This window comes from Camelus dromedarius, chromosome 17, assembly GCF_036321535.1.
Source record: "Camelus dromedarius isolate mCamDro1 chromosome 17, mCamDro1.pat, whole genome shotgun sequence".
Taxonomy (NCBI): Eukaryota; Metazoa; Chordata; class Mammalia; order Artiodactyla; family Camelidae; genus Camelus; species Camelus dromedarius.
In genome coordinates this window covers 424,234-438,642 of record NC_087452.1, presented here as the reverse complement: position 1 = coordinate 438,642, position 14,409 = coordinate 424,234, and the positions used below count along the sequence as shown (strand labels likewise).

At 54.6% G+C, this 14,409-nt stretch overlaps 1 protein-coding gene across 1 annotated transcript in view; it reads right to left on the bottom strand.

The window, feature by feature from the left end:
* CHCHD6 (coiled-coil-helix-coiled-coil-helix domain containing 6) overlaps nt 1-13,527 on the bottom strand; it is a 120,562-nt gene extending 107,035 nt beyond the window's left edge. Inside the window, exons 1-2 of the mRNA XM_031471092.2 lie at nt 13,405-13,527; nt 5-104 (exon numbers count right to left, since the gene is read on the bottom strand). Of these exons, the coding sequence (XP_031326952.1) occupies nt 5-104; nt 13,405-13,491 (187 nt within the window). The 5' untranslated portion in view covers nt 13,492-13,527. The remainder of the gene's footprint in view (nt 1-4; nt 105-13,404) is intronic.
* Nucleotides 13,528-14,409: the final 882 nt, after the last annotated feature.

Below are 14,409 nucleotides of genomic sequence, written 5' to 3'. Positions count from 1 at the left end.
CTACCTGTCTCCGGGCCTCTGGCGGCGCCAAGTGCAGGAGGTGGCGGCCCTGCTCCGGAAGGCTGACTGGAATCCTTCATGCGGTGAACCACGCTTTCTGACAGCTGTGGGAAGGACCGAGGGGGAAAGTTAACTCATGGAACCCTCTGGAAGGGAAGCCATCCCTTTGCCCGGGCCCAGATTTCTGAGTAGACGACTTCCTCCAGGCCAAGTCCCACAATGTGCGTAGTTCTCCGGGAAGATCTCCCATGCCACCCAGGGCTTCTAGGTCAGCGCGCCGCTGGCCTGGGTTCCAGCCCCACTGGCTCCCCGGCTCACCTACAGCTCCCACACATGGTCTGCACTCAGCAGATCCTGGTTCTCCCTTCTCTCCTCTGTCCTGAGTTCACTCTGCCCTGGATGTCCCCACCTGTGCAGACCTGACCCTTCCCTGTCACGTCCCAGTGTCCCTCCGCCATGGGGTCTTCCCAGCAGCACCCCAGCTGTGCCCTTTCTCCCCTCCTCACGCTCCCATGACAACAGCTGTGCCCCAGGAGGTGCCGCACATCCCACCTGCCTGGTCCTAATGCTCTGTAAGTACCTCGAGGCCGGACCACCTCTTATGCCTGAGTCCCCGCAGGTCGCACTCAGAGCACCTATCACAGCCTGACTCTCTTCACTCCTGTTCCCGATGAAGATCCGATAATCAAACCCCTCCTCCATCTTAGAGGAATGGAAATAGGCCAGAGGGAGTCATAAAACAGTTTACTGAAATGAAGTGGCAGGCTAGGGATGAGTCCCTAAGAGGTTACGTCAATAAATATTTATTAAGTGCCTGGTACGTGCAATGCATCACAAAGCACAGCTGAGGGGAGACGCGGAGGGGAGACACGGACTCCGTGCCCAGGCACCCACACGAGAAGGGCACTCCCACGTGTGCAGGCGGCCCTGGAATCGCGCAGGAAATGGAAAGAACAGAAACGCGCAAGGACGGGAGTGGTGGAGAAATGAGGTGGGCCTTCCACGAAACGCCACGGAGCCACGTAGAGATGACAGGTGAGACACGGTACCTGTCCCAGAAGGATGCTGTGCTGACCTGTGAGAGTCAGACCATGCTCTGTTTATCTTGATTTTGTGAAAAAGATTACACACTTACAAGGACGCAGACATGTGACATAAACGTGTCAACACTCACGCGTGTGTGACAAGCGTGCGCCCCCACTCAGCGGGCACACGAACCGCTGCTGGGCTGCGTCCTGCACGTGGGCAGGGGCGTCGGGGTCAGGACTTTCACTGCCGGCACGTCCATGCTGTAATTTTTTATCATGAACGTCTTCTAGCAATTCAAGTTTATAATAGTGGTAACGGAGTCCCTCTAGTATTTACGACAGATACAAATCAGATGGCTGATTAATGATTACCGGACAAAAGAGAACCAAGAACGTACAGCAGCGGGAGAGAACTGAGAACCCAGAAATAAGCCTATGTGTCTGTGGTCGACTGACCACTTGATGGGAAAAGAACAGTCTTTCCAATAACCGGTGATGGGACGGGGGAGTCCTCGTGCAAAAGGACGAGCAGGACCCTACCTCACACTGTCTACAAAACCTTACTCAAAGAGGATCAGAGGGGGGAGGGTACAGCTCAGTGGTACAGTGCGTGCTCAGCACACACGAGGTCCTGGGTTCAATCCCTGGTACCTCCATTAAAAAATAAACAAATACACAAACAAATAAAAAGGATCAGAGACCTAAAGTTAAGATGGTAAAATAATGAAATTCTTGGAAGAGCACTCAGGGGAAAATCTTTATAAACTTGGCTTTGGCAGTGAATTCGTAAATACAACATTAAAAGCACGAGCAATGAAAAAAAAAATAGATTGAACTTTGTCCTAATCTAAGAGTTCTGTGTATCAAAGACACAACCAAGCAAGTGGAAAAGACAACCCACAGAACAGGAGGACTCCCTGCGAATCGCACACCTGACAATAGAAGTGTACCTGGAATACATAAAGACACACAATGGCCAACGAGCCAGTGGAGAGGTGCTCAGTACCTGCAGTCCCGGGAAAAACGCAAATTCAAACCACAGGGAGATACCAGACCACCTGTGATCAAGAAGTCGGGTGACAACGTGCTGGTGAGGTGGTGGCAAGGCAGACGCTTGTCCACCGCAGCCAGCAAATCACTGGTGCAGCCCCTTCGGGAAACAGCCCACAAGCCCTCGTGGGTTTAAACACAGTTACCGTTTGATCAAGCAGCTCCAGCCAGAGGTACCTACTCAAGGGTGATGGACTCACATTTTCAGCTAACTTGACATGAATGTTCACATCCGCGTGATCCGTAACAGCCAGAGGTGGAAGCAACCCAAGTGTCCATCAACTGGGGGGCAGTGCGTCCACACGACCGGATGACGTTAGTGGTAAGAAGGAACGAGGTGCTGACAGGCTGCCCCGCGGTGAGCCTGGAGCCGCACGGTCAGTGAGCCAGGCACCAAAGGCATGTATCCTATAACCGCTTATTTGGAATGTGCAGAACAGGCAAAATCTCTAGAGACAAGAAGTAGCCTGGCTGCCTGGGGCTGGGGTCGGGGGAGACAGGGCACTGACTGCTGAACGGTGGTCAGAGGTGGGTTTTCTCCACCTGTTCAGAGATGTTAAAGTGTGTCTCCAAAATCAGTGTCATATGTCAGCGCCCAAAGCTTGGACAGAACAAAACAGGAACCTGCAGGGCCAGGGGCTCGTGGGGCGGTGCAGGGGCAGGGCCTGGGGGAGACCCCCAGAGGGGGTGATGCTGATGTAAGCCTCTCACTCTTGAATGAGGAGGCCCCAGCCACCGTCACGTCCTAAGATCCCAGGAAAAGGATCCAGCTCCAAGCAGAGAAGAGGACTCGTGCAAACGCTCTGAGGAGCCCTGAGTCTGGCCGGTCCAAGGGCCAGCCTGAGAGAAGGATGGACTAGGTGACCAGGCCGGAGAGGCAGGTCGAGGTCAGACCCAAATTTGGCCCGAGGGCGAGGGGTTCTGCACAGGGGAGTCCTGGGCTCTGACTTCCTAGCCCAGCCTGGGGGGCATGGGCTGAACCACACCACCTGGTGAGCGAGGGGTTAAGGAAAACACTGGCAAGCGTCTAGCTGGCAGGAGGAGAGCTGTAATATTTTTTAATGTTGCTACAAAATAAGCAAGGAATATTTTTAATCAACAAATATACATAGGCACACAGCAGTCATGTGAGAATAAACACCATCTGGGCAGGGCTCCTGCACCAGCAGAACCAGAATGGAGGCCCCCGGAGCCAGCAGGTCTGGCAAGTCAGTGCCAGAGGCCTGTGGTCACTGCACCACCAGAGCTGGCCACATGGAGTCCTGTGTGGTCAGGAGACAGAGGGCCAAACCCAGAGTGGGAAATCCAGGAAACAGGAGTCCACCGACAGCCAGCTGTGGGGCCAGCCCCCTTCCTCGCCTCCCAGAGCTGCACGGTCCTTGACTAGAAGTAGGGTCCCATGGGCTGGACTGGCTGCCGCAGCCTAGGAACTGGTGTGCAGGTTTGAATCCCGACTGAGCCGCTTACTAGCTATGTGACCTCGGGCCGGGACCTCCTTGCCTGCAAAATGAGACTGAGGGCAGAGATGGTGAGGAGCACACGGGCCGTGGGCATGGAGCAGTCAGTCCCAGCTACCGTGTGGACGGTGAAGCCCTTGCAAACAGGAGTTACATTCACACCAGGCCCTCGCAGAGTGTGTAAAAACACGGACCTAGTCAACCAGGGCGGTGAGCCTTGGCTGCTGGGCACCAGAAGTGACCTGTCTGCTCCACGTGCTGCTCTGTGACCTGGAAAGACTCTTCTCAAAGTTCCCTTCAGTGCCACGTCCAGCCTGTGGCTCCAACCTGGACCCCATTCCCCAGCCTGGAGTGACACGGGGACTCTGAGCAGAGGGACCTCCCGTGTCACCACCATGGAGTGTGTGGCTGGTGCCAGCACAAGTCACAGTGACAACACAGAGCCCAGGAAGGGATCCTCTCTCCTCTGCAGCCCAGAGCCCATGGCGCTATGGCCGGAGACCAGAAGCCCTGCAGCACAGCCACCAAAATGCAGCCCTCCCCCAGGGCACCCGAGTTTAGGACACGCTCCCAAAGATGGACTGGAGATTTCCTTATCAGCCGCTCAGGCCTGCAAGTAAGGCCCGTGGCCACCCAGCGAGCAAAAGGCTGGCGAAGGGCTGCTGGCAAAGTCCCAGCGTCCTCACCCGTTTCTGGGTGCAAGAACGGGGTAAGAGCAGCACCCGACCCAGCCAATGGGGAGACCCCGCCAGCCCCACCTGGGGACCGCGCGCACTGCACGCGCCAGCAGGACCGCCTGCTCACCCCTCCCCGTGCGGCGCCCTCTCTCCGGCCACAAAGCCCGACCCCAGAACAACAAAAAGATCTGCACGTCGCCTTTTCTGCCGTTCACAGTAAGACCCAGGCAGGAGGGGGAGGGGAGCAGGTATGCATTCACCAGACAGACAGCCTACTTCAATGAGGAAACATCCATTCGAAAATTAGCACCTTTCCAGTCTGAGAAGTCACTCACTACACACATCTGAGAAGCAGCCGCGTGGAGGCCATGCCCCAAGTATTATTCTCTGTCACCAAACGCACCGATGGCCACCAGGTGACTGTCCTCGAGTCCTCACATCCTCTGCGGGACAGGGTGGTGTGGTGCTGAACTGCCTGCTCGAGTCAGCACCCAGCCACCCTGCGGAGTCGCCACCTCCTCTCACGCACAGTCATCTGGATGCCTCTCTCCCTCCCCAGCCGCCAGCCCCTGACCGCGCGAGCACCGGGCAGGCTCCAGACGAGTCAGGCCTGCCAGGGGCTCCTGGTGCCCGGACACCCCCATCCCCGGAGGCGCTGCCCAGTTCTGTGACTCGGAACAGATTCCTCTGCTCTGCCAACGGCTGTTGCCTTGGAGATTTCATTGGCTAGACCTCCAGTTTTCTGTGAGCTGAAATTAGATCCACAGATTTACATCCGAGCATCAGGATGAGAAGAGCTCTGGAGACCCCCAAAGTGTGGCAAATGCCATAATCGCGGGGTCTGGTAGGTGACGGAAATGAATAGGCAGGCCTGGCAGGGAAGAATCAGCTCCAGGACGACGTGGTGGGGACTGGGACGGTGGCTACCTCACACCTCCAGGAGTGTCGCCACACGGAAACGTGGACCAGGCTCTTGACGTTTTTCCCCCAAAAAGCTAAAACTTGAATTTATGTAAAGCTTCCCAAGTTTCACATGTTGTTAATTAATACCACAAAATTTCTGGACTGATGGTTTCGTTAAAGACGTAGGGAGCCTGTGGCTTAAACCTCCGTCCAGCGAGCCTCTCGCTGACTTGAGCTGGGGTCTGGGCCAGGTGCTGGGGCCACAGACCAGTAGACTTGGCTCCTGCTCACAGGCCATGTGCAGGGCAGAGCTCACCCTGCCTGGAGCAGGGCCTGCAGGACCAGGACGGTGACCAGTGCAGGGTGGACGAGACATCACAGGAGGGAACACCTGAACTGGTCCTGAGGACAGGGAGGAACCAAGCCAGGCAAAGAGGGGACTGAGAGTACTGCAGGTGGGGAACAGACCACAGGCACAGAGGCATGAAACACCGTGCGGCAGGGGCAAACGTCCTCCCTGTGGGACGCGCAGTGACAGCAGGGGGTGGCGCCGGCACATGGAGGGCCTCGGGGCCAGGCCCAGGAATCTGCATTTACCCGGGGGCAGTGGGAAGGATGGGAAGGAAGGGGTCACACAGTTAGCTCTAACTCTGAACGGCTGCTGACACCACTGGCTGGTGGCAGGGCCGCCTCTGAGAGCAGGGCTGACGGAGGGCGGTGGGTGGGGGAGGGGGACTGGTCCCTGGAAGCCTCCACTTGAACTGTCTGCATTTTATTCACACGGCCTGAACCCTGCTCAGAAGTAAAATGACCTTTTAAAACACATTCCCCTGCTAGCGCCAGGAAGCACCGATTTGTGGGAGGCCAGCCTGTGGGGAGAAAGGACAATTTGTATCAGACGGTCAGGGGAAGGCAGGGTGAGCCTGACTGCAGTACAGAGTCAGGAGGGAACCAAGACGAGGGTGAAACACAAAAAGCTGGAAGAAGAGTCGAGGGATCGAGTTAGACGCAGAGAAAAAAGGGCATGCGGACTGGCTGGACGGACGTTCACCCAAGGGACAGGGAGGTTTCCAGGGAGACAGCGAGTGGACACCATGATTACAGGCGCCTGGGAGCCTTGCAGGGGGACACGGCCAGTGGCCTCGGGGACGTTCAGAGTCCAGACGTCACCAGCTCACGGATGAAGATGAAAGAGATGGCCAGGGCAGCATGAGGCAGGGCAAGAGGGCTGAACCAGGAAACACTGTGAAGAGACGCCGATGGGAGCCTGGAAGCCAGGCCTGCCGGGGGACAGCACGCGGTGACCCCCAACGGTGGAGCCTGAGGGGTCCGAGAGTGCCCGGAGTGGGAGCGGACCCAAGATGAACTCCGCGGGGCCGAAGCCAACACCCCTCCTTAGGTTTGCACTACTTCACGGGTTACCCTTTACACAGAAAGCTCTTCAGCACTGTCCTGTGCACAGTCATGGTCCCACGAAGGAACTGCATCTCCCATGAGGCTACAACCCTAAGTGACCTGACGCTCGCACCGTGCAAACGTCACCGCCAGCTACGCTGCACCACGCCCAAGAGAAAATGTGAACGGTGCTCAGAGAAGGCCCTGAACATGGCTGGGTCCACTGTCCTCAGAGGCCTGCGCCAAGGACGAGAGCACGAGGGCAAGTCTGCCCGCAGGCGGCTGGGCCCCGTGCTGTCTGGAGGACGGCCCTCCCCTCAGCAGCTGCGGGCCTGGAGAGGGGGCCTGAAGTGCTCTGCTTCCCTGCATGCCTGGACACCTCACCACCGGCAGGCGTGGGGTCTGGGGAGCAGCAGGGAGAACCCACCCAGGAAAGCGCCCAGCCAGGGACTGGCACCCGGGCAACACTGCTGGACGCCACATCCAGACGCACACGGGTGCGCACGGCACAGCGGGGAGAGCCGGGCCATCTGTCCCCGGCTTTCGCAGCTGAACTTCCTGTTGTGGCCTATCCGTGGCACTCACCCAATGGTCAGCCGGGAGAGCACTGAGCTGGGGAGGAGTGGAGAGGACTCCTGACCAAGCCCTTCGAGGCACTTGTGCTGAACGAGGCCCCATCCTGCTCGTAAGGAGGGAGACGTGCCCCTCTGAGGTCCTCTGGGATGTCCTGTTCTCCACACGAACTCTCAGCAGTGAACACTGAGACAGAGGATGTGCTGTAAGGTGACACAGCAAGGAGCACTGTCGCTGAGACACGGGAGAAGCACGTCCCGGGCAGCGCGGGGTGGGAAGGAGGTCTGCTGCGCATGTGGGACAAGCCCATACCAGAGCCTCAGAAGAGTAAGGGGAGCAAGGGTCTCCGGCCACAGATCACCGGCTCAGCTAAAAAACGATCGTCAATTCTTTAATCCAAGCACACAATCCACAAGCACATACTAATGATCCAGAAGCCAGGAGTTAAGACAGTCTCTGCACTCCGTGAGCCGACAGAAAAGCAGGATATGAGGACAGGGAAGAGAAGATGGAGAAAACACAAAATCGTCACCCTGCAAAGAGCAACTACAAAAAACCTACACCGAACACACTCAGTGGTGGAAGACTGAACGTTTCCCCCGAAGTTCAGGAGCAAGGCAAGGATGTGCACTCTCACCACTTCTACTCAGTACTGTGCTGGATGTTCTAGCCAACACAGTAAGGCAGGAAAAAGAGAGAAAGGACATCCAGACTGGAAAGGATGAAGCAAAACTGTCTTCATTTTGCAGACAGCATGATCCTACCTACATAAAATCCTACAGAATACACAGAAAAAAACCCCACTAGAACTGATAAATGAGTTCAGCAAGGTTGCAGGACACAAGATCAATATACAGAAATCAACGTATGTCTACAGGCTAGCAATGAAGGATCTACAAATGAAATTAAGAAAACAATTCCATTCATAATAGCACCGAAAAGAATAAAATACTTGGGAATAATTTTAAAAGAAATGCAAGACTTGTACACTGAAAGTATAAAACATTACTGAGAAAAACTTAAAAAGATCTAAATAAATGAAAAGAGATTTCATATCCACAGACTGGAAGACTCCATATTGTTAAAACGGCAATTCTCCCCAAAGCAATCTTACAGATTCAATACAAACACCATCACAATCCCAACAGGCTTTTCATAGAAGTCAACAAGTTGATCCTAAAATGTATATGGAAGTGAAAAGGACTTGAAAAACAGAACAAAACTGGAAACTTGTACTTCCCAATTTTGAAACTTGCCACAAAGCTACAATAATCATGACACTGCTATAGCAAAAAGACAGACATAAAGCACACAGACCAATGGGATTCTCAACAGAATTGAGAGTCCTGAGATAAACCCGTATGTTTATGGCCAAATGATGTTCACAAAGGTCCCAAGGTCATTCAATGGGGAAAAGACACCCTTCAGCAAGTGGAGTTTGGAAAAATTAAATGTTTCATACAAAAAAGACAGATTTAGACCAAAGGTCAACAAGCTCTAGTGCTTGAGCCAAGTCCAAACCAAAACTTGATTGTATAAATAAAAGTTTTATTGGAACATAGAACATAACCAAACCCACCCATTTACATACTGCCTGTGGCTGCTTTCACCCTAAAAACGGCCGAGCTGAGCAGTAGCAATAAAGACCTTCTGGTCAGCAAAGCAGAAAGTATCTTCTATTTTATCATTTACAGAACAACTTTGCCAACCCCTGATTTAGAGACTTACCTCACATCATACACAAAAATTAACTCAAAATGAATCATAAACTTAAGTATAAAAGCCAAAACTATAAAACTCATAGAAGAAAACATAGGAGAAAATTTCCATAAACTTAGGTTAGGTAAAAATTTCTGGGATATGACATCTGAGCACAATTAATTTAAAAAAATAACAATTTAAACTCCATCAAAATTATAAATTTTGTTTGTTTACACTTCAAAGACACAATTAAGAAAATTAAAAGACAAATGACAAATTGGGAAAAAACACTTGCAAATCCTAATATGATAAAGGGCTTGAATCCAGCACAATGAAATCTTATAACTCACTAATAAAAACAGCCCTATTAAGTTATTAAAATGGACAACAGATCTGAACACACATTTCACCAAATAAAATATACGAATGGCAAATAAGCATGTGAAAACGCATTCAACATGATTAGTTATTAGAGAAATGCAAATTCAGACCACAATGAGACACCTTCCACACCCACTACAACTGCCAAAATCAAAAAGACAGTAACAAGTGTTGGTGAGGGTATGGAGAACCTGGAACCCTCATATATTGTGGGCAGGGGAGGGAATGTAAAATGGTACAGCCACTTCAGAAAGCAGTTTGACAGCTCCCTAAAAAGGTAAACCTAACAACTCACCACATTCATGAACAAAATGACCCAGCAATTCCACTCTTAGGTCTATCCAAGAGACATGAAAACACATGTTCACAAAAAATCCTTGCATGCACATGTCCACAGCAGCATTATTCGTAATAGTCAAGAACTGCAAATAACTCACCACTGTTTGGACAAAATGCAGTCTACCCACACAACAAGAGACTAGCAAGAGTACTAGTACACAACACAGCATCAACCAGCCAACACCAGGGGCAGCGTGTGAAGTGCGGGATGTGCTTACATGAAACGTCCAGAAAAGGAAAAAACCCAGAGGCAGAAGGACCAGTGGTTACTTGGGGCTGAGAGTGGGAGTAGGAGTGACTGCAACTAAGTACAAGGAATCTTCTCAGGCCTTGTACACGTTCTGAAATCCCATTGTGATGACAGTTGCTCAACTCTGTAAATTTGCTTAAAAAATTTTTAAATAAATGTTTAAAATCACTGAAATGGGTGAATTTTACATGTAAAATACGTTTCAATAAAGCCATTTTAGGAAAAAGGAAAAGCCACCATCATCAGATAAGACATCCCCAAAGCTCCCCCAGCTGGGGAACCACATGCAAACAGCCCTGTCCAGCTCGGGGCCATCGCCCATCTAGACTCATTGCCTGGCCAGCTTTCTCCACCATCCCACCCCCGTGTGGCTGCCAAGCGCACAGGCTTTGGAGTTGGAAAGTCCGAGCTCCCAGCTGGACCACTAGCTCTCTGTGACGGTGGGCTACTCCATCTCCTCGAACCTGCCCCCTCACCTCTGAGAGATGGGATGGTGTCTCACAAGGGCAGCCAGGGACCAGCTGTGACCTAGCTCTGAACCCGCCCAGCCTGGAGGAGATGGGCCTCCCCTACTGGCGCAGACCCACGGTCAGTGTCACCTGCCGGAGCAGCACATTTGACCCGCTCACCGCCGCTCTCCACACCGTTTCTCTTCTGGCACTTGCAGTCTTTACTATTATTCTGCCTTTTTTCCTTCTTTTGGTTAGTTCTGCCTCCAGGGCTGAGGTCTCCATGGGGGCAGGACCCAGGGCTTTGTCCCCTGTTGTCTGTGCCAGGCCAGGCCCAGTGCCAGGCAAGGAACTGGCTCATAGGAAGCGCCTGCTGGGGCGGTGGAAAGGCAGGGGCTGGGCGCATGTGGCCTCTCTGGTGTGGGCATCTTCGGGGATGGTTTCTTGTGTCCTGCCACCTCCTTCTGGGTCCTCCCCTCAGCAGTGGTCCCAGCCTGTCGCACCAGAGCACAAATGACGGTACAGGTGGTGTAGCCTGGGGACTGTAACGAGCCTGGGGACACAGCTAAAGCAGCAGCCTGTGGAAGTGACCCAGGAAGGGCAGCGGGAGCCGAGGGCTTGGAAGGGGCAAAGACTGGAGAACGGTGGGACCTGGATGTCAACAAGCAACCAATTTCAGCTGAACCACCAAAGATGGCATGTGCATGGGGCACAGGGGACAGGCAGTCACACACGGGACGCTGTGGACCCACGCCAATGGAGGGGGGAGAGTAAACATACTCGTTGAAGTGAAATCTTTCTGTATTTCATACGTGCTTGCTCTGAAAAATGGTGTTGAATATAATTGCACATTTTACATTAATTAAATTTCCTTTACTTTCCACGGAATTAGGGCTTGAACTCAGTATGTAAATTTATGCAAATAACCATGCAAAATAGCAACAATGTGGCATTTAATTTTAAGGGAACTAGAGTGCTTTCCAGGACCAGGCCCGGGGGACTGCACACTAGAGGTCTTTAAGAACATTTAACTTTCTCTGAAGGAGTGAGCAGATGTTCTTTGGCATTTACCTTCTATTAAACTAACTTCTCGTTTGGTTCACCTAATGGTCTTTTCCAGTGATTTTTACTTGCCTGCTTAAAAACAAGGCGGATTCCCCAACCCTCAAGTCACTTTACCAGCAGAAAAAGCCCCTACCCCAAACACTTCACTGTCACCACCGCCTTCCTCTGGTCTCCCTCTCTCAAACTGGGCACATGAGTGCAGGGAAGGAAGGAGGGGAGGAACGGTAGGAGGGAGGAAGGAAAAAAGGCAGAAGCGAAGGGGCTCTCACAGCACAGGGCCGTGCCCCCCACTGCACCCCACTGGACAAGTCACTTATTCCCCCTAATGAGTCTGCCCAAGCTCCCTCCTGTTGTAACAGTCTCTGGTAGGACTAAGCGGGGCACCAGTGCCTTGTTGGGACAGCTAGAGGCTGTCACAGAATTTTCACGCTGCCTTTTATATCGTTTTTTGGGGGGGAGGGGAGCGTGGCATAGTAAGAAAAGGCTGTTTCTTCCAACCAAAGGATCTGGATTAAAGTCCCAGAAGTAACACCTTGGACAAACTCTTTAACCTCTCTAAGCCTGATTCTTCATTTTTAAACAGGATTTACACTTTGTAGAACTGTTAAAAGAACTAGAAATAAACTGTACCTAAGACCCAAAAGAGACTTACGTTCTGTCAACCTAAGAGGATGTCCCTACCTACACCTACCCACCCAGAGCCCGGGGTGTCTTTCCAAATCCCGATTCCAGCTCCTGCCTCTCCTCCCTCCGACAGGAGCTATCTCCTCCCCGTTTCGTCTTTGCCGCCAGCCAGGTCAAGGCTGGAGAACACCCAGCGAACACCAAACATTCTAAGTTGTCTAGGCTGAGAACAGAGGCTCCACAAACACTGTTTTTCCTAAACGGTTCCACACACATCTCTCATCCTAGGCAGCACCTAGGGTCAGCATTACCTCCCCCCATTTTTTTTTAAGAAATCCTGTGATTGAGACTCAAAAGAGAAGTTGTTCACAAAAGGTCACACAGCTGATGAGTCTATCCAGAAGTCAGACCTCCTGATGCCTTCTTCTGAGCCTCCTCCCTAACTATCTAATTCACCTCCACCTAGCTCTGGTCATTCCATGGACACCTGGTGCCTGTCTCACAGGGTCCATCCATTTAATCACTCAGCAATGACTTACAAAGCACCCACTATGTGCCAGGCACGTGTAGGTGGACGTGTTGCATTCAATGAACAGACCCTGGAGTCACCGACGTCCGATTCCAGGTCACCCACTGAACAGCCAGGTGGCCAAGGATAACGCACTTCATCTCACTGCCTCGGTTTTCAATCCATTAAACGGGCCAACAGAATCCCACCTCTCACAGGACTGCTGGAAATTAAATGAGAAGATACCTGCAAAGGGCTTAGCACAACCCACGGCCCCCACGAAGCACTCAAACGTGAGCGTTTATCCGTCCCCTAGACTCTGGGGACAGAGGCTGGCGTCGGACAAGAGCCCTAGCCTCACGGGGCTGCCACTGCAGCGGGAAACACAATAAAAAAAGTAGCAAGAAGTTTCAAATGGTGATGAGCGCTTTGAAAAGCGTGTGACCGCGGGGTGGGCAGCCACTTTAGACTGCAGGTCAGGGAAGGATACTCAGGTGAGCTCTGAACTACAACACGAATGTCAGAGCAGACACAGGAAGAGCTGGGAGAGCGAACACAGCCCGTGCGGAGGTCGTGCGCCCGGGCAGGCTGGCATCTCGAGGGACAAGGAGGCGCTGAGGCCAGAGAACGGGGCGTGGGGGTACTGGCACGAGCTGTGGTTGGAGGGGTCAGCAGCGCGGCTCCGGAACCCAAGGGAGGGCGGCTGGTCTTCTCGTCCAAGCGTGGGCGTCCACGGGCGGCGAGGGCACGGGAGCGGGGCGGGGGTCCCGGTGAGGAGATGAGCACCTGGGGTGCGGGTCCCGAGAGCCGAGGCCCCCCGCCCGGGTCTGCGCTCCTTCTCCCCACACGGGCGGAGGCGAGGCCTGCGGGCGCCCTCCCAGCCCGCGTCCCTCTCGCGGCCGACGGACGCAGAGATGCCGCCGGCCGAGGCTCCAGCGGGGCCAGCGAGGACCCCGGCCGGCCCGCGCCCGGCGCCCAAGCCCGCCCGCCGGCCGCCCGCTCACCCGGATGCCCTGCAGCACCCGGACCCGCTCCTCCTCGTCCATCCCGAAGGACGCCCTGCGGCCCTCGCGGCTCTCGGCGCTGCCCATGGCAGGAGGCGGCTCTGGCGCGCCGGCGCTTCAGGAACCGGCGCCGCGCCACCTGCTAACAAGGCCGCGTTCTATTGGCCGCCGCCAGGGGCTCAGCCAATCGCGGCGCGGGCCGCAGGGAATTGTGGGATTTGCAGTCTCGCGGCAACCGCCCGCGGAACCCGGAGCGCGAGGCGCGGCGCCTCAGCACCGACAGCGCTTGGCCAAATCGCGGGCGCGGGGCCGGCCGACGGGGAGCGGAGCCGAGGGGGACCCGGACACCACCGGGGAGGCCGCGCCGCGCCGGCGGAGGCGCTGCAGATTCGTTCAGCGCGCCCAGCGGAACAGCCAGCGAGCGCTGACCGGCCGGGGCCATGCGGGGCGGAGGGAGCGGAGAAAAGACGGCGAGCGGGCGCGTGAAGCAGCAGCCCACCGCCGACGGAACCGTCGAACGAACGGAGCCGGGAGGGAAGCTGGAGGGGCGCCTCCTCCTCTAGCCCCTCCTCCCCGGGGAAGAGCTGGGCGGCGCACCCCGGCCTCCACGTGGAAGGAAGAGAAAGAAGGACTGGAAAGCGGGAGGGAGCAGAGCAGACCCGCAGGCCAGGAGGTCGGAGGAGCAGCAAGGGGCTCCTGCGCCGGGTGTTATTCCGAGGGCCTGCGGAGAGCTGCGGAGAGCTGCGGAGGGCCGGCGCTGGAGACTGCCCCGGGAGCGCGCACACAGGGCGGCGAGTGCGCTGTGCCCGCGCTGCTGCGTTCGCGCGGGGCCGCCGGCCTCGTCGGCCCTTCGTTGCCAGAGCCCCCGATGGAAGTGCGCCTGGAGCTGAGTAGGGAATCTGGAACCGGGGGACTCTGGACTGTTCCCTGAAATAGTAAGAAGCATCTGGAGCCTTGGCACCCGGGAAAGGAAGGGGTGAGGAGGAGAGCGTGGAAGAAAGCCTA